Here is an 18881-nt window from a genome sequence, read left to right as displayed (position 1 = left end):
CTGCCACAGCCGCTGTCTGTCCCGAGGGTGGCAGGAAGGCAGCTACTATGAAGGGTGCAGGGCACCTATCAACCCGACTCCGTGCTGTTCAGAGTTGATGCTGCTGAAATCACTTCATTGTGAGGAAAGATGAAAATGAAGAGTAAAGAATAACCGATATAATGAAGTTTTATTTTTATTTAAAAACGCATACAAGCCCAGAAAGGTGTGTGAAAGGTTGTGCATTAAAACGTTAATGGTGGTTAACTCTTACTGGTGGAATTACTTGTGATACGTATTTTCTTGGGTTTTGCCCATTTATATGTCCAGCCTTCCCTACAGTGAATATGTATTGTCCAATGAAAGGTTCTTTAAAAAAAAAATTATTGATTTTTTACAGAGAGGAAGAGAGAGAAATAGAGAGTTAGAAACACTGATGAGAGAGAAACATCAATCAGCCGCCTCCCTCACACCCCCTACTGGGGATGTGCCCGCAACCAAGGTACATGCCCTTGACCGGAATCGAACCTGGGACCCTTCAGTCCACAGGCCGACGCTCTATCCACTGAGCCAAACCAGTCAGGGCGAATGAAAAGTTCTTGAGAGAAAAAAGGACAGGATGGAGTCGCCCTTAGGGGGCTTTGCTCAGCCGACCCCGATGCTTGACTGATGTCAGAACTGAAGGTTACAGGTGTCTTTCTCAGGAGCAGGGTCCGTGGAATAACTCCTCTGAAAAGTGGTCCGCGTGCAGTGGGAATGTTCAGGAAAGCAGTTACCCCATGACCTCACGTGCTTTCAATGGTAGCTTTATCATTCCCCCCGTTTGACAGTAGGAAAAACGGACACGCAGAAAGCTTAGGAAATGCATGTTCCTGGTTCGAAAGTCACATCTTAGCACAAGGCTTCGTTTCGGTGAGTGAGCAGGAGAGCACCCTCCCTCCGTCACTCCCGTGTTCGTCTCCCAGCAGCAACGACTTTCGTTCCCTTGTTTCTGATAGTCTGTCTTTCTAAATAAAGTCTATAATTTATTTATTATTATAAATAGTAACTGCTTTCTACATGAGGTTTTAGCATCTTAGACCTACTCGTTACTTCTCCCCCTAATATAATAAGATCTTTTGTTGTTGTTGTTGTTGTTGTTCAATTCAGTGTCTACATTATTATCACTGTGTTAAGTGCGGCTCACTGCCAAGCCTGTTAATATGCTATAATTGCTTTTCCTTTCTCAGTTGACTGTTTTATCTCCCTCAGATTAAGGGTTGCCTGGACTCTTTTGTCTGATTAGTAGTTTACTGTCACCACTTCTTTCCAACAAAACTGAAAAATCCTCGGAATACTGTTCTCCATGTGGTCAGACATATCTGGAATCTGTCAGCTCTTTTCTTTTCCTGGAGAATCTCTCTTGAAGCCCTCCCCCCTCTCTCCTCCTTTCCCATCTGGTTCATTTCTCGGACCTACTGTATGGGCAAAGAGAGAGAAAGGTGTTGGGTAATTACTGAGCACTGTTACTGTACCTGTTGCCCCTCAGTTTAGAGTCTCTCTGATGTCGTTATGAAAAAAGACTTCATCTTTCGGGTGGAGGAAGAGGAAAACCCAGGTTCTACTAGTATATGCTCATTACCTGGATGTTTAGCCTCCCTGGTTTTCTCCTACATGGTGTGTGCTGTTGCCACCTGTGGCACGTGATTCTTCTAAAGGCTGGGCCTTCTGGGGATCTGGTGTGTGAATAACTTTCTGCTTTGGCATCTAGTATTCAGGTAGCTCAGCTCTGCTAATTCCTTCATCTGCTTTCTGATTTATAAAAATGGGTTGGTCCCTAACCGGTTTGGCTCAGTGGATAGAGCGTCAGCCTGCGGATTGAAGGGTCCCAGGTTCGATTCTGGTCAAGGGCATGTACCTTGGTTGCAGGCGCATCCCCAGTGGAGGGGGTGCAGGAGGCAGCTGATCGATGTTTCTCTCTCATTGATGTTTCTAACTCTCTATCCCTCTCCCTTCCTCTCTGTAAAAAAATCAATAAATTTAAAAAAATAAAATAAAAAATGGCTTGACTTTGCTCACCTGCTCTTTGCTTCACTCCTGTTTCTTGTCTGTGGGTTTCTGCCATTTCGCATCTTTACTTTCATTTTAACGGGGTTATTGAAGGGAACAGAAATGACTCATCTACTCTATTTAACTGGATGTTACTAGAAGAGTTCTCTGTGCTTCAGTTGGATCATTTCACAATGCCTTACCTTTTGGATTTTTAAATATCAAGTTTGCTCAAAAAGCAGGCCTTGCCCTAAGCTGCTGTTTTTATTTTTGAACAGCATATAGCTGAGGCCACAGCTGTCATGTCCTCGGCTTATTTAATAGTCCCAAGAGATCTCAGTGCTGCCTGGAGAGGGAGACCCCAGTGCCAGGAGCAGCCATAACTTGGTCATGATAGTCATCTGGCTTCCATCTCCTCACCCATTGGCCTTGACTCTTTATACTCAGGGGAGGTGGCCAGGGTTGAAGGTCATTTAGTGGAAAGTTTCCTAGATTTCCTTTTTTTATTATTTTATTCCTTTTTAATTGATGAAATAATTCATGACCCTATGCTCCTGAAAAAACCCCACAAAACAAAACAGAGCCTGGTCAGAGTGGCGCAGTTGGTTGAGCATTGTCCTGTGCACCAAAAAGTTGCTGATTCAATTCTTGGTTGGGGCACATGCCTGGGTTTTAGGTTCAATCCCCAGTCAATGGCAACTGATTGAAGTATTTCTCTCTCTCTCTATCTATCTCTCCTCCCTCCTCCCCCCCCCCCCGTTCCTCTCTCTAAGCATGTCCTCAGGTAAGATACCCATCCCCCCAAACAAGCTACACCTTGCTCAGTTTCCTCCCACAAGAGGTGACCATTGTTGATCAGATTGTAGTATAGCTTCCTACACCTTCACTACTCTGTGTGTGCATGGGTGTGCTTTAAGAAATGTATAAATACTGTAACATTTGTGCTTTTTTATACTCCTCATGGCATGCTTTGAAGACGTTTCTATATTAGTGTATGTAGATCTGCATAATTGGACACGATACAGCTATATTATGATTTGTTTAGCCATTCTTCTACCGTTGAGAATTTAGGTTGCTTTTAGTTTTTTCCTTCTGCAGATGCATCCACAGGGAAGATGCCTGCTCATGCCTCCTTGTTCATATGTGTAAGTGTTCCTTTGGGGTAGGTACCGAACACAGATAGAAGAGAGCAAGGCTTGGTGAACCATGAACCAGATCTGGTCTGCTGCCTCTTTTTCTATGGCCTGCAACTAGGAGTCATCTTTACATTCTAAAATTGTTTTTGTTCAATGGTCCATACTTTCCCCAGTGAACTGAAAGGTCACCTTTCATGTATAGTAAATATCCAAATATTCATGAGTTCACTTTGAGGTTCCAGTCTGTCTCATTGTTCTAGCTGATTATTCCTGTTTTACTAGTAGGTACTACTTTCTGTTTGTAAGATGGTATCCTCTGCATATCTTAAGTTACTGATATATCTTCCACGAATTTCACTCCTCCTTTCTCTGAGTCTAGCCCAGTTTTCCATAAGAATGTGCTCTGTGTACAGATTAAACAAATAGGGATATAAAATGCACCCTTGTCTGTCATCTTTGCCTGTAGGAACCATGGGGTCTCTCCATCTTCTGCCCTGACAGTGGCTTCCTGTCCACAGCCTCCGCTGTTTTATCTAAGCTGGACACTGAGCTACAGAGCAGGCGACTTGCCCATCTACGGGAAACTGGCTCTGCCTTCGTCACTGTAGGCATCTGATTCTCTCTCAGGAGCACGCATTGTTTGGGTCTCAGTAGCAAACAGGTTGGAAAATTTAACTTCACCGACCAGATCTTTTTTTGAAGCTCCTTCCAAGAAGGAAGGGAGCTTTGCTTTCTGAGCGCCTCTGGGTTCCCTTGGCTTGGATATAGGATGAGATGAAACATTTAGGAAGTCAGGAGATGGTGTCACTTATTTGGAGCAAAGAGAAAGACAGGTGTTGGATAATTACTGAGCACACAGAGTATGCATGGGGCTTGGGCGATGCAGAGGAGAGAAGAGGCCGCCCCATCCTTCAGGAATTTACCATATTGGTAGGAACATGAGGGTGACAGGTAACTGGGGAAACGTGCACTTCTAAATGGAAAGGACCAGAGTGCCCTGAGAAAGGAGTCCAAGAGAAGCAGTGCCTGGCAGGTTGGCCCAGATGGGACGGGGGCCCTGGGATGACTTTGGAGTCTGAGTCCTCTCACCCTGAGGGTCTCCCTCTGGCTGCCCTTCCCTTTCACAAGTCTCTGGTTTCATCTTCATGGCCTGCGGGTATCTCCCCACCGGTCTCCCCCTCCCCCTCCTTGCCATTTCTTTGCTCATCCTCTCTCACCCTCTGGTTAGCATTTTTATTAGAAAACGAAAAACGTCAGTGATTATTTGGGAGAACTGTGTCCAGCTGCTCAAACCCACCCAGTTTCTGTTTTTAGCTTCTCCCCCACTTAAAAATAAACGGGATCGGGTCCCACTTGCCAAGCCTCTGTCACCATCTCCAGCAGCCATTTCTCCAGCCCATCTGCTCCCCCAGATGCTCAGCCTGGCCCCTCCCCCCAGCTTGGCCCCACATGCAGCCGCTCCATGGACAAGTGTGGGGCCAACAGCCCCCTGCAGCATCTGCCCCCCACCCCCGGGCTGTGCTGAGCGTCACTTCTGACCCAGATTCTGCAGCCCACACCCCCAGGCCCAGCTCATGTGCCCCAGCCAGTCCTGTGATTTCCAGGGACAGGATGTTGACTGGAAAAGATAGAAGAGTTGCCATGGAGATATGAATAAACACAAGCCACGGACACCTTGCAGCATGAAATTCAAACAAGTTTGACAGAAGTTTCGTTCAGCCCTACGGTTTACTTTGATTGGGTTTCATGGCTCACTTTTGGAATCTTATAGAGGGAAGCTTAAATCCAGTGCTAAACTGCCGATGTGACATCCCCACATCCTAGCTCTTATCTCTTCAGTCAAAGTGTGCTTGCACCAAGAAAGGAGAGGTCGGCCTCCGCTTTTCTGGATGTTCTGAGGGCCTTGCTGTATCCAGGCCCAAAGCCCAGTCAGTACCTGCCCTTGGGCCAGAAGAGGGGGTTATAGCAACATCAACGTGGAGAGAAACTGCCCCAGCCTGGATATAGGTCAGAGTGCATGCGGAGAACTGGTCACCCTCACGGCACAGTGATGCTCTCTAACCTGCTCCACCCCTTTTCTTCCTCTTCCCTTGTGTTCAGGGGTGTGGGATGAAGAGGCTTGGAACTGAGGTGCATCTTGCCTAAACATGGCTTGGGGCACAGGGCTCCCCTTTCTCATATTTGATGCCGAGGGGTAGTGGGGGTGGGAATGACCCAGCACGGAGGCCCTGTAAGGGGCCCTTTGCTGCTGGGAGGTGCATTTTCCTGGGCCCTCAGGGAAAGGGGACCGGGTTTTGGCAATGCTCCTAACGAAGAAGGTAGGGAAGTACTGTGCCCCACAGACCAAGAGGGAAGTCAGCTCTGGAATAAATGTGGAAGAAAACACTCACCCTCTCTCCAGAGGGCGCTGTGGACCTTTCAGGCAGGACAGTTCTGCCACGCACCTTGCAGTTATGCTTATTATCCCTGGACCCTGTCCATCAATAACATAGCCAGATCATGCAATCATGTTGTCTGTCCTTGGGATAACCAGAAATGCCCAACAAATTTCCAGACATCCCCCGGGGGACAGTGCCCTTCCCACTTTTTGCCGAGAGGATATTGAATTGCCACGGACTCATCTATCTGGGAAGAGACCATGACCAGTCCAGAGCTCTCTTTATCATGATATATCTGTGTTCATGAAAATCAAACTCTGTTTACCAATCATTGCCTTATCTGATCAAGTTGGTGATTCTGATTTTCAGACTTGATGGCTCCTCGCTGTATCCTATTTCCCCATTGAGTTTACAACTCATCGTGAGTTCTCTGACCAAGGAAGGGGTTTTCAAGCATCTAAGCCATGAGGACGGGTGACTGCCTTAAGGCTTGGCCCCTGCACACGGCAGGCGGCATCCTAGAGGTGAAGGACCACAGGTTTAGTGACCACAATCACTACAGAGGAGAGAGTGTAAAGGAACAAAGAGTTTCAAGTGGGAACTTTGGCCCTCTGGCCCTCTTAGAGACTCCCAAAGTCATATTTACTGATGGAGCCGGCTGGGCCGAGGGAATATACCCACCCAGCCTTGCCCATATGGCATTTTTCCTCCCGGGACTCCTAAGTATGGAACTTTCCTCTGAGAACATGCAACACTGGACTCTTTAGTCAGGGGCACTGACCTCTTCCCTTAGATTGTCAAATAAAAAATGACAATAACCAACACAACAATAGCATCTGGTGTGAGTGCCTCATCTTGAACCATACACATACAGGTCATATAATAAGAGTTGATTCTTATTGGTCACGTTGCATAACAAGGTTGCATCTGACTGGATTCTTGGTACCAGAAATCCTTATATACACCTATAGGCACCTGATTTCTTAAAAGGTCACTTTGGAACAAAAAGGGTAGGTAAGGACAATTATTCTTATTGTAAATCAATCAAAATTGTACCTATTTTTTTGTGAGATTGGCAAAAAATACAATATATTTTTTTGGTGTGCCACTGGATTTTGGTAATTAGTGTGTGTGTGCCATGAGATGAAGAAGGCTGAAAATCGCTGCTCTAGAGTTTTTGTGAACCAATGGCCGAGGCCAGACAGTTCCCTAGAAACAGAGAAAGAATCCTCAATGTCGAAACGGTTCCTTCTACAGTGTGTCCGGGGAAGCTGGAGGGGAGAGACGGTTGCAGCCGAGACAAAGTCCCCTTTGCAGTTGATTGTACCCTCGGTGGACTCTCCGGGCTGGCCCTCTCTTTCCTCCTTGTGGCCGGTCCTTCCTTCTGCTCTTCCTCTGACTCACGGTGAGGAGAAACCAGGCTCTGTGAGGGGCTGTTGTTCATGCACAAGGCTTATTTCATCAGTTCAGAGGATCGGGCTGTTAGTTAAAATTAGGCTTTTGGATTTTCTTTTTCATCAGCTATTTTGTCTCCCACCCACTCCCCCTAAGGGATGATTAAGAATTGCCTATGAGCCTCTTGATCTCTCCTTTAAGTCTTTCTAGCTTATTGATTCCAACAGCCTTTAACATTCTTGCTTTTTTTTTTTTTTAAATTAGCTCTCTTTAAAAATTAAATTTTGGTCATTCGTTTCAGATTTTAGATGTCCTCCCTCCTATTTCTGAGACTAGAGGATTGTTCATACTTTCTATTATTTTGACTATTTTTTCCATAAGCAGAAGTAGGAATTTATGGACTCCTATAGTTGAGAGAGATACTTGGGAAATCAGAGAATTAAGGGAAGATCCATGGGAGCCAGGGTGCTGGAGAAGGAGCCCTGCTTCTCCAGCACCCAGTCCTCCCCCCAGCCTCCTGTACCCACTCCCTCCCCAGCCTCCAGCACCCACTCCCCCCCAGCCTCCAGCACCCACTCCCCCCAGCCTCCAGCACCCACTCCCCCCCGAGCCTCCAGCACCCACTCCCCCCCGAGCCTCCAGCACCCACTCCCCCCCAGCCTCCAGCACCCACTCCCTCCAGCCTCCAGCACCCACTCCCCCCAAGCCTCCAGCACCCACTCCCCCCAGCCTCCTGCCTTGCTCTGAACTTACTGCTCAGCTCTGTCTCCCACCAGAACCTGCCTTGCCTTGTGCCAGGTAACCTGGCACCGCAGCCCTGCTTAGCAACCCAATGCAAAGAGCGTTTTCTCAGTATCTCTCTATTGATTATTTAATTATTGTAATCATTTCCCCTAAAAGGAGAACCACTTTGAGCGTAACCGAGCCCTGTCCGCTCTCTGTAATTGACGTTAACAAGAGCAAGGTCACACAGGGCCTTGGACCACCCCAAACAGGAAGTGAGGCAGGGGGTTGGGGGGAGAGATTGACGGGGTAGAGCAGACGCCGCAGAGTATCTGACCTGTGGGGTCCCTCAGAAATCAAATGTGTTATAATGTCCCTCTCCCTGGAGAGAATTATTTGGACACATTGATGCCAATTAAAACAATTCGTATTTTCTTGATTTATTATTCTGGATTTCCCCTGCTGTCTCCCTGCTTCCTCTCATCCCGCCTCCCCACTTACTGCTAATTGAGTCAGTAATACCCAGAAAATACCTCCCTTTTCTCTAAAATGCAGGAACGGGTAGATCAATGTCTCCTTACTCTCAAGGGTGAGGAGGGCTGTGTTATGAGCCTGCTCTGTCCCCATTTCTCTCTCATTACCAGCTTCTATTCTGTGTAATTATCTCTCATCCGGTCGTGTTTGACAGCATCGCCTGGACGTGCTTGTGGCCTCTTAGAGCAGGGAAAGAGACGAGAGGTCATCTTGTCTGGCGGCCCGTAACCAGGGACACATCAGCATCACTGATGATCTTTCCAGAACAGTCACGTCCAGGCAGACGGCCCAGTCAGTGCCCACTGCTCAGCTCACGCGTGAGAAGGTCTCACGCTCACAGGTGGGGCAGGATGGCCGTGCTCCAAGGTGATGCAGGAGGAGAGAGCCATGGATGGGAGATGCATGGTAGCAGCTCTATCTGAGCAGGCAGAACAGATGCTGGGACTGCAGGAGAGAAAGGGGAGGTGTCAGGAATTCATTTCTCTGAGTTTTCAGAGGACCCTGACTGAGGTTTGCACAATAGCCACAGGTGATGCTCAGCAGGGGCTCCAGAAGCCAATCAGCCTCCTGCTTAGTCCTTTTCACCTGCCATGAATCTGGCCAATTCAGAATTCCAGTTGTAATGGAGTACAGCTGGAATCAGGAGGCAGTGACCACCCCAGAGATGGGCAGGTTTCAGGAGGATATCCGGAACCATCTCCAGGCATTTCCTCTCTTTTCTATGTCTTTGGATTAGGCTGAGGTATTTGTCAGGACCCCCGGGGCCCTGTGTGTCGGGCTGTTGCACTGTACCTGGTCCTCATTCTAAATACACAGCCTCAAAGGACAGCCCCTGCGATGTGCTCAGGGGGCTCACACACTGCAGCCACGGCACGGGGCCTCCCTCAAGAGGGCCCCCAGAACGCCAGGGCCGAGGTAGGAAGGCTTAGTTGACTTTATGACATCCTCACGAAGGTAATAAAAGGGGAGGGAAAAGTCCATTGAAGATCTCGGATGGATGAGCAGAATTCTTTATCATCCATTAGGGAAAACATCTCTCCAGTTCCATGTATTTCAGGTGCATGTTTTGACGCTGCTGCCAGCTCACCATTGGCGTACCAGAGCTCCGATTCCAGGAGCGGAGTCGGCTTGAACTGCTCTCCTGCGCCCTCTTAACAAGGTTCCTCCTAATAGTGGGTCAGAGCGATGGGGTAGCTCCCCAGGGTCTAGTAAACTGGCCTGGAAGATCGCCCCGATCTGGACCTCATTATATGGAGTTGTGCTTGTTACCATGGAGAACAGCTTAAGTAGGTCTTGTGCCTACAGATGTACATGCAGAAGATGTGTAGAGACATTCCCGCTGAATCTTAACTAGCTTCAGAACTTGTGTTACACGTGTCCGGGGAAAGTTCATTTGGGTCGTAGGAGGTAACAACTTCGGGGTGTGGCACTTAGATCAGAATGAGATTTAGATCAGAATGAGCATGTTGCAGGAATAGAAGTTTTGAGACGTGCTTAAATAATAATTTTAAAGAACAGTCTGGGGGAAGCACGCTGGGCTGCTGACGGAGGAAGGCTGGATGCCATACCAGTCTGACTTTCCACTGTGCCATGAGGTGCTCTTGCCTTCCCCACAGGTCCAGTTCCTCTCCCCACGGGCCCGCCGTCGCTTCCACGCTGCCCTCGCCTCGTGCTCCACCTCCATGCTCATCCTGTCCAATCTGGTGTTTCTTGGGGGCAACCAAGTTGGGAAGATCTACTGGAACAGGATCTTCATACAAGGTAAGTTGCCAGGCAATGCTATTTTCAGTCAATTTCTTGCTTTCCACATATGCACTTGGTATCTTGGACGGTGTGGGGTATTCATTGTCCTATGTATGGTATCTGACTTACATAAATACCAGCCAGGAGCAACGCCCTGTGTTTTGAGGTACCTCTTATATACGACATGTGACACTCAACATCAGAATGTACTGTCCTGCCCGGCCGGTGTGGCTCGGTGGTTGACCATCGACCAGTGGACCTGGAGGTCACGGTTCGATTCCCGGCCAGGGCACATACCTGGGTTGCAGACTCGATCACCAGTAGGGGGCATGCAGGAGGCAGCTGGTCAATGATTCTCTCTCATCATTGATGTTTCTATCTCCCTCTCCCTTCCTCTCTGAAATCAATAAAAGTATATTTTCCAAAAACGTACTCTCCCGACTATCTCAAACTCTACCATTCCATTCTGCTCAGTTACCTCTTCAATTTTTTTACTTAAAAAAAAAATCTCACTGTCTGTCTATACCAGCCTTCAGCATACGGCAGAGTCTAACGTTCTTCCGCTTACCGCTCTGAAAGTCCTGCTAGGATTATGTGCTAGGAGCCCCTTGCTCGCCTGCAGCTGTGGGTGTGGCACTGGGTTGCCACAGCCCTCTGTCGGGATTGTTTTTGTCTGTGCACCGGGATGCCAGCACCGCCAGCCGACCGCATGGTCCATGCACATTAAGTGGCTCATCTCAGTGTCCATGGTACAGCCACACCTGCAGCAGGTAAAAAGCTAGTTCGTGGGAATTACTGTGAAAATTGCCTTAATAATTGATCATCACTTAATTAAGGTCACCATTTCCCTGGGGCTGGAACTAAGCATCGCATCACGTCCTTTAGAGAATTGGGAGAAAGGGAAGTACTCCAGCCACTTCCCTGTGTTCTGTGTCCCTGACCGGTGGCGGGGTTTTGCGCCTTTGGTTTGGGAAGCTTTGCCAAGCCGTGATGACGCGACTCTGCACGGCTAGGCTGTCACCTGCACACGGTGGCAGCCGTGGCTGAGCCAGGCTCGTGGGCGCCAAGAGAGGGCCCTGTTCGGCTTTCCTCTCCTCACTACAATGCCCCTCTTTGATCTTCCTTTCTGAGAAATGTCTTACTGGTAGTTCCTGAAAAGACGAGGTACTTTTTTAAGTGGCGGCCTTCCTTTAATAGATGGGAGATGATGGGTGCAGAGGATCTAAAGATTAAACGATGCTGGTAGAGGCGGTGACAGTGTTCTCCTTACATTGCCTCCTACAGTACCTAGGCACAATGCTGAGAACCTACGGCTCCGGGGAAATGCTGACTCTGGTTTGCTGGCCCCGCGAGCGAGAAGGCTCTGATTTTTTGCTTCCGTAAATCAAGTATATTGAGTGTTTGCAGCTTGCAAGGCACCGAGAACACCGGGGTGGGAGAAGCACACACAAATGCGGGGCGCAAACTTGCAAACAGAAATGTGTCCATAGATTCAGGTAATTGCTTGCCAGACACGTGAGGTCAGGGACGGAGAGGCCGACCTTCCCGGGAGGTTGGAGTTCCCGAGGAGGCAGCATTGGCCGTGGCGTTTAAAGCACAATCAGTGGGAACCTGTCAGGTGCAGAAGGCAGGTGTATGGGAGTCGTTAACACTCGCTGCTGTGTCAGCTAATTCCCAGCTCTCAGGAACTGTTCCCTATGGAAGTTTATCCTTCTCACAGTGACCCCAGGACCTAGAAGGTTTCTGTTGTTTTTTGTTTTGTTTAAAATATTTTATTGATTTTTACAGAGGGGAAGGGAGAGGGATAGAGAGTTAGAAACATCCATGAGAGAGGAACATCGATCAGCTGCCTCCTGCACACCCCCTACTGGGGATGTGCCCGCAACCAAGGTACATGCCCTTGACCGGAATTGAACCTGGGACCCCTCTATCCACTGAGCCAGACCAGTCAGGGCTAGGAGGTTTCTGTTTTGATTCTCCACCGCCTTGTCTTGGCATCATGGAGGGGAAGGGACGTGGAGGTAGGGGTGGGGGTGGGGGTGGGGGTGGGGGTGCACAGGCACTAAATACCCCCTGCCGCCGCCGGAAGTGACGTTGGCGCGTGGCATTTCTGCTCACATCCCATTGGCCAGGGCCAATCCCGTGACCACGTGCACGTGGGGGCGCCGTGGGAAAGAACGCGGGCATCCGCAGGCAGTGGCGCAGCGGGAAGGGGTCCGAGCGGCAGCAGCGGGGAAGGGTGCCCCAGAGGCAGCTGAAAACGTAAGTGGGAGCGCGGAGGAGGGCGGGACTAAGTGATTGCCATGTGGGGGCCAAGGGCAGGGAGGTGGCAGGTAAGGCCATGCGAGTGGCCACGGCCAGTCAGGGAGCACAGAGCAAGAGAGCAGGCGCGCGGTGGGCCCCGGGGGTGCCGGCATGTAACGGGGCAGAGAGAAAGACAGAGGCTGTTAAATGTTGTTTCTGCTCCCCAAGGCCAGAAAGATCAAAGCGTGGTTTGCCCTGCGCCCTGTGCAGCTCACCTGGGTGACATGGGGTCAGGGCTCTGGAAACAGCGTCTGCTGCCGACGTGTGGGTCCCAGCAGGGTCTACACCTGGTGTGTGTCGTGTCCTCCTTGGAGGCAGGTGCCGGAGTCCGGGGACTGGTTCCCTGAATATAGGGGGCTCTGTGGGATGATTTCTCTCTCGGTTCTGGGGCCAGGGCAGCTCCACGTAGAAGGCATTCTCTGTGGGAGATGCTTCAGGTGAGCTTTGTCCTAGCTCAGCTGGTCCGTCCCGGACCTTCTGAGTCAGGGGATGTCTGCTGGGGTTTTGGCAGTTGCTCCATTTGTCTGGTCTTTGTTTTTGTCCCCGAGTTTCTATATCCTGGAGGATGGTGCCAAATCCCCTGCCCTTGAGACCTCTGGGTTTTTTTATTCATAACTAGAAGGCTAGTATGAATATTCATGTTTTGATACGAAAGTGCATAAATGAGTTCATTGGATGCTTCCTCAGACCCTGCTGGGGTGTAATATTAGCTTTCTAAAATGAAAACAACAAAAATCTGAATTCTGAGATTCCTCTGGCCCCAAAGGTTTCGGATACAGGACTGTCGACCTGAACCTGTTGCTGATGAACGAGCCGGGAGTTTGACAGGCTGGCAGCCCCTGGTCTCGTTCCTCAGCCACCTGAGCTGCACCTGTTGTTCTGGGACCCACGTGTGCACACTGAGGAAAATGTGATGAAGTGATGGAGGAAGGCTGCTGTCCGTGGGGGATGGAGAGCATTCAAGCACAGTGTCTAGGTTTCCAGGCTTAAAGGGAAGGCGACCCTTCCTTTTGGGGTAACCACCATTGTCCCTCTGTGCCTGGCTGGGCGGGATCTGCTGCAGGCACAGGGAGGAGCCGGCAGCACTGCGTTCCTCTCACAGGTCTGACCTGTGGGTCCTGGAGCAGCAGGAAGGGGCGGGCAGGTGTCAGGAGGTTGGGGCTCCATGAGGAGATGGAAGACACAGCCTCACTCCTTCTAGAATCTAGAGAGCCTTTCCCAGCACCGCCGATGTCCCTGCAAGGTTCTCATGATTAGCCCAGTGGAGTTGTCTTGAGGTCAGCATCTCTCCTGCCTCCAGTTCACTGAATTTAGACTCGGATTTGTTTGCTCTAAGCTGAAAAGCTTATTTTAGTAGCTTATGTAAAAACCTCTCCTGGTCTCAGTGGGACTGTGATAGGAGGCTGTCAAGTCAGAGCCTTCCCTGTCTGCTGTGACACAGCCCTGCTGTCCAGGACTGTGGACAGTGCAGCCAAGCGGTGGACATGCTGACCTCTTATACGTGTCACACACAAACCACTTTTTTTTTTGCAATTGTAGAAGCTATATTCCAGCGGGGGAGAGAGAAGTTACATGAATAAGTGAATACCTCAAGGTGAATAAATGCTAAGGGAAAACAGAGGCAGGGAAGAGCCTAAAGAGTAAGGGAATTCTCTTTTAGATATACTTAAAAAAAAAAAAAATATATATATATATATATATGTGTGTGTGTGTGTGTGTGTATACACACATATTTACTTATTTTATTTTTAAAAAATATATTTTATTGAATTTTACAGAGAGGAAAGGGATAGTTAGAAACATTGATGAGAGAGATACATCGATCAGCTGCCTCCTGCACACCCCCTACTCCTACTGGGTATGTGCCCGCAACCAAGGTACATGCCCTTGACCAGAATCGAAACTGGGACCCTTGAGTCCGCAGGCTAACGCTCCAGCCTCTGAGCCAAACCGGTCAGGGCAAAAATATATATTTTTTATTGTACATAGTGTTACAGATGTTCCCCTACCTCCATTTGCCCCCCTCCACCCAGCCCCTACCTGCCCCAGGCCTTCACCACACTATTGCCCACACACAAACCATTGTTATCGAGTGTTATCTCTGCTGCGGAGGTTGGAGATGTATTATTCAATTAATGCAATTGAGGAAAATAATCTATATCTTAGCCGTTCTTTTGTGATTGACGTTTACTTTAAGTAGCTTGAGGAATGTGAATGTTTAGATGCAAGCGCGCATATGAGGAGTGTGAGTGTGTGTGTGTGTGTGTGTGTGTGTGTGTGTGTGTGTGTGTATAGAAGGAGCCTCGCTGGTCCAGGGGTCTGGGAAGGATGTGGCTGGGGATCTGGTCCCCAGCCTGCTGTGTCATGCTCTGCAGAGGCAAATGCAGGTTGCTTCTTACATAACTCTGGCTCTCAGGAGCGCTTGTTGATGGAAGGAGCTTTCTCATGTCTGCCTTAAAAATCCTTGACATTGAAGTCTACGTTGATTTTTGGACAAGCAGCCGACTGAGCAGCACCTGACTGCTCTGTAACTCAAAAATATCTCTGTGTTATAACTTCCAATATGCAGGACCAGTCTCCATAAATCAGCGGTGCCCTTCAGCCCCTGGGTTTTGTAAAAAGGTGACCCAGTCATTTCCTGGGAGGTGGGGCACTGGAATCTGCATCTAGGGTTTTGCAGGAATGGGAGCTTGGTATAGACGTGGATCCACCAAACCTCCATCCTGCCTTCTCATCACCCTCACATTTCCCTCCCTTCTCTCTCTCTCTCTCTCTCTCTCTCTCTCTCTCACTCTCTCACTCACTCTCTCACTCTCACTCTCACTCTCTCTCTCACACACACACTCGCACTGTTTTCCCTCCTGTTGCCTTTTCTAATTTGGAAAACTCCATCTCAACACTTAGCTCCAAAAGTGGCCCCATGTCCGGGCGAGAGGACCTTGGTCCTTTCCCCTCCAGATCACACAGAGAGGAGCGCGTCCTTCCCTTCGCATGCGGAACCCCTGTACTCCCCGATCTGCTTGTCCTCTCTGGCTGAGCGAAGGGAGAATCTATTTTCTCCCTGATTCCAGTCTGTCCGGGCCGTTTATTCGTCTCCTGACTCAGATGGCTCTGGGCAGGCATTTCATTTAAAGCTGAGCTGGGCGCTGCCCTGGAGGGTTTGGAAGGCCGTGGTTAAATAGAAACTCGTTCCCTCATATCTCGTTAAATTCTTGGGACTGAAATTTCATTTTGATGAGAGGAGACGGAGGGCAGATGTCCATGTCTCGGGGGCCCTCCTTTGTGATTACTTTGTCTCGCCATCTTCCTAGCCCTGACCTTCACCTGCAGCTCACATGGCCCTTCCTAGCCCTGACCTTCACCTGCAGCTCATATGGCCCTTCCTAGCCCTGACCTTCACCTGCAGCTCACATGGCCCTTCCTAGCCCTGACCTTCACCTGCAGCTCATATGGCCCTTCCTAGCCCTGTCCTTCACCTGCAGCTCACATGGCCCTTCCTAGCCCTGACCTTCACCTGCAGCTCGCATGGCCCTGGGCGATTCAGCTCCAGCCGCCATGGCGCCTCTGTAGTTCTAGGACAGCTTGAGGAACAGGAGCTGCCCGCCATTGTGCTGGTTTATCCATGGTAACACCCGGGCCCATTTACGGCCATTCTTGGAATCTGAATTTCAGGCCTTTCTGAAACCTTGGTTCCTTCTTTACTCTGTGCCAGGTGGGCATCCAGATGTCTTGGGCATCAGTTTTCCCAAAAGTACTTCTGGCCAAGTCACTAGGCATGGGGGTAGGGAGCGGGGTTTGTGTGTGCCTGGGGTTGTGTTGCACCTGAGAGAAGTTCTGAAGGGTCTGGGAAGGAGTTTGAATCAGTGCATTTAAACCCTTTCGGTGAGGTTGTGTGAAACCTTTTCCTGCTAACTAGGAGCTTTTGTGAATTCATTTAACATGGGATATGGGAACCTTTAAAGTGGCTTTAAGTAGAATATCAAGGAAAGACTGGTATAGCTTAGACACAGTTAACCAAATAAAAACAAAATAATTTGATCTTTACTGATATATTAACATATAATATTTGAAGTCTCTACCTCTCATTGGCCCCTCATCTACCCGCCCCAATCATGTATATGCAGAGTGATATTCAAAAGTGTTATGAAATGATTATGCCGTACACCTTAAACCAATACAGTGTTAAATGTCCATTATATCGCAACAAAACTGGGGGAAGGTATATTACAAATACTGAGATAGAAATGGAAATAAAACCAAAACAATTTTTAAAATTTGAGTAAGTCCCCTTTATTCTCTGAGCTATCTATATAACAAAGCTGCTGACCACGTGATAAATATACCGTATACAAAAGGTACCTGCAGAGGGATTCCCAGCCCATACCAGACAGGGAGTCACTTGGGATGGTGGTACATGCGTGGTTTCTGAAATGAGCACGCATCCTGGAAGTTGTATTACGAATCTGCGTGACTGCATGCAGCAATTCCTATAGTTTCTACCAGTGGGTGCAGATTAGTTCAGCACCAGCCGTGCCCGTGCATGCCAGCGAGTGTTCAAGGGGAGTGAGTGCCTAGCAGTCTGAAGTGTTTATCGGATGCCCCTTTCTACCAGACTGTCTCCTCAAATCATTACTGAACGTTTGAAAAACGTGTAAAGAATGAAGAATATTTAATATGGAATTTAGTAACGCTTTTGTAACAGAGGGAAAATCTAGCGAGTCGTCACTATCGGGTGTCTCAGCTACGGGGCAAATTCTTTGGTGCAGAGGGCCCACTTGCTCTATGTCACCACGTGTAGTCCTTTCCCGTGGCCGCTGTAACAAATGGTCACAAACGTGATGGCTCAACACAGCACAGATTTGTCTCTTACTCTTCTGGAAGCTCGAAATCTGAAATCGAGTCACTGCTGGACATTTAAAAAGGGGTGAGCTGAAGTCAAGGCGTTGGCAAGATGGTTCCTTCTGGGGACTCTCGGGGAGAATCTGTTTCCTTGGCTTTTCCAGCTTCCAGAAGCCAGCCACGCCCCTGGCTCATGGCTCGCCTCCTTCCTCCTCAAAGCCGGCAGCGGGGCACCTTTAAATCATTTCTCCCTGCCCCTCTGCTCCTGTCATCACCTCGCCTGCTCTCTGACTCCTCCTGCATCTCCCCTATAAAGGACCCTTGGGATTACACCAGGCACACCCGGAGAAACCAGGCTGGGCTCCCCATCTCAAGACCCTTAACGTGACCACATCTGCAGAGTCCCCTTGGCCAGGGAGGCTGACTTGCCTGAGTTCCCTGGATTAGGATGCGGTCATCTTTGGAGGAGCCCTTACGGAGCCGATCACAGCACAATAAGGCATCAGTTGCTGTTTCACCGAACATCCCTTCTGCGGCATCACTTGAATAGCTTCTTTCTCAGGAGATTGGATGATAAAAGAGCAATTTGGATATGCCACTAGCCTTACTAAAACTCGAGTCTGCCTGTGAAAAAGAAACCATTCTTGAATTTCACAGAAGGAACGTGGGATTGGCTATCAGGAGGGTAGGGCGTAGTATAGGGGGAGGCTGCGGTTTTCCTCGCTCGGCATGGGTCCCCATCCTTTGGGGACAAACCTCTCCCACTCCACCCTGAATCTGTGTCACTCTGGTGGGTCACACTGACATCTAAGATGAAGGGCCGACGTGTGACCGGGACCAGTACGGTCTGTCTGCGCATGCGATGCAATTCCAGAGTCTTTGTTGGAACGCTGCAGGGACGTCAGCACACCGGGCTGGAGCTGCTGGCCGCCCGCTTGCCGCCAAGCGTGGGGAGCCACGTGGAGAGGGATGCCAACTCTGAGGGGAGCAGAGCTGCCTGGTGGACACTGTATTTTTCGAGACAATATTTGGAGAGAACCCATATATTTTAAAGCCCCTGGATTCCTGCGTATGTTTTTGTTATAAGATTCCCCCCCCCCCCCAAGTTTATGCTGGGAGATAATTCTCCGGGGCTCCCCTGTGTTTCTGTATGCCTTTTGAGCAGAGCCTCTCGCTGCCTTTGTTCCAGGATATTGGTCCAGAAAACATCTTTGGGGAAGCTGGAGATGGCATCTTCCTCTTTGTTTATTGTCCAGGTAGGGGGTTGGGTGGTGACAGGAAGCAGACCTTCCAGGTTCTGGAGCTGACAGGCCATCCTGAGGCTGCCGGCTGGATTGGCCACTGGCTAGTCTGTACACCTACAGTTATTTTTTATCCTGAGCCTTCTCTCTTGGTGAAGGACTCTTGCTCACGAGGCAAATCAACCACCAGGGTGTGGAATGTCCTGCTGTTAGGCTTGCTCCCACACTGCATTAGCGTGCTCATAAGCCTTGTTTCTTACTCAGACCAAGAAAGCAGTGGGAGGTGATCCATTTGTTGGGGTATGCTAGCCGAAGCACCCGAGAAACCACGTGGTGTCAGGATGGCTGATGGGAGAGCTGGCGGGCTGTGATTACAATGTGTCACGCTGCTCAGTGCTGGAGACTAAGGCTGCAGCTTAGGTGGTGTAGCTCTTTGTCGTAAAGATCAGAGAGTGGGTTCCAGGGGGGACTGTCTTTTGCCTCAGGAATGTTATCCAATACCTGGCCACCTCTCTTGAGTGTAATTAAGGCCATCAAGCATTTCCGTGAATATTCAGTAAAGGAGGTTCAAAACCACGGAG

General features: G+C 49.3%; 1 protein-coding gene across 2 annotated transcripts in view; it reads left to right on the top strand.

The window, feature by feature from the left end:
• HHAT (hedgehog acyltransferase) overlaps nucleotides 1-18881 on the top strand; it is a 185781-nt gene that overhangs the window by 138579 nt on the left and 28321 nt on the right. For both annotated transcript variants that reach the window (XM_028152257.2, XM_028152258.2), the window contains exon 11: nucleotides 9790-9934. In XM_028152257.2, coding sequence (XP_028008058.1) covers nucleotides 9790-9934 — 145 coding nt within the window. The remainder of the gene's footprint in view (nucleotides 1-9789; nucleotides 9935-18881) is intronic.

This window comes from Eptesicus fuscus, chromosome 22 (assembly GCF_027574615.1).
Source record: "Eptesicus fuscus isolate TK198812 chromosome 22, DD_ASM_mEF_20220401, whole genome shotgun sequence".
NCBI classification, from domain to species: domain Eukaryota; kingdom Metazoa; phylum Chordata; class Mammalia; order Chiroptera; family Vespertilionidae; genus Eptesicus; species Eptesicus fuscus.
The sequence above is the reverse complement of the archived record's forward strand: the minus strand, read 5'-3'. Positions and strand labels throughout refer to the sequence as shown.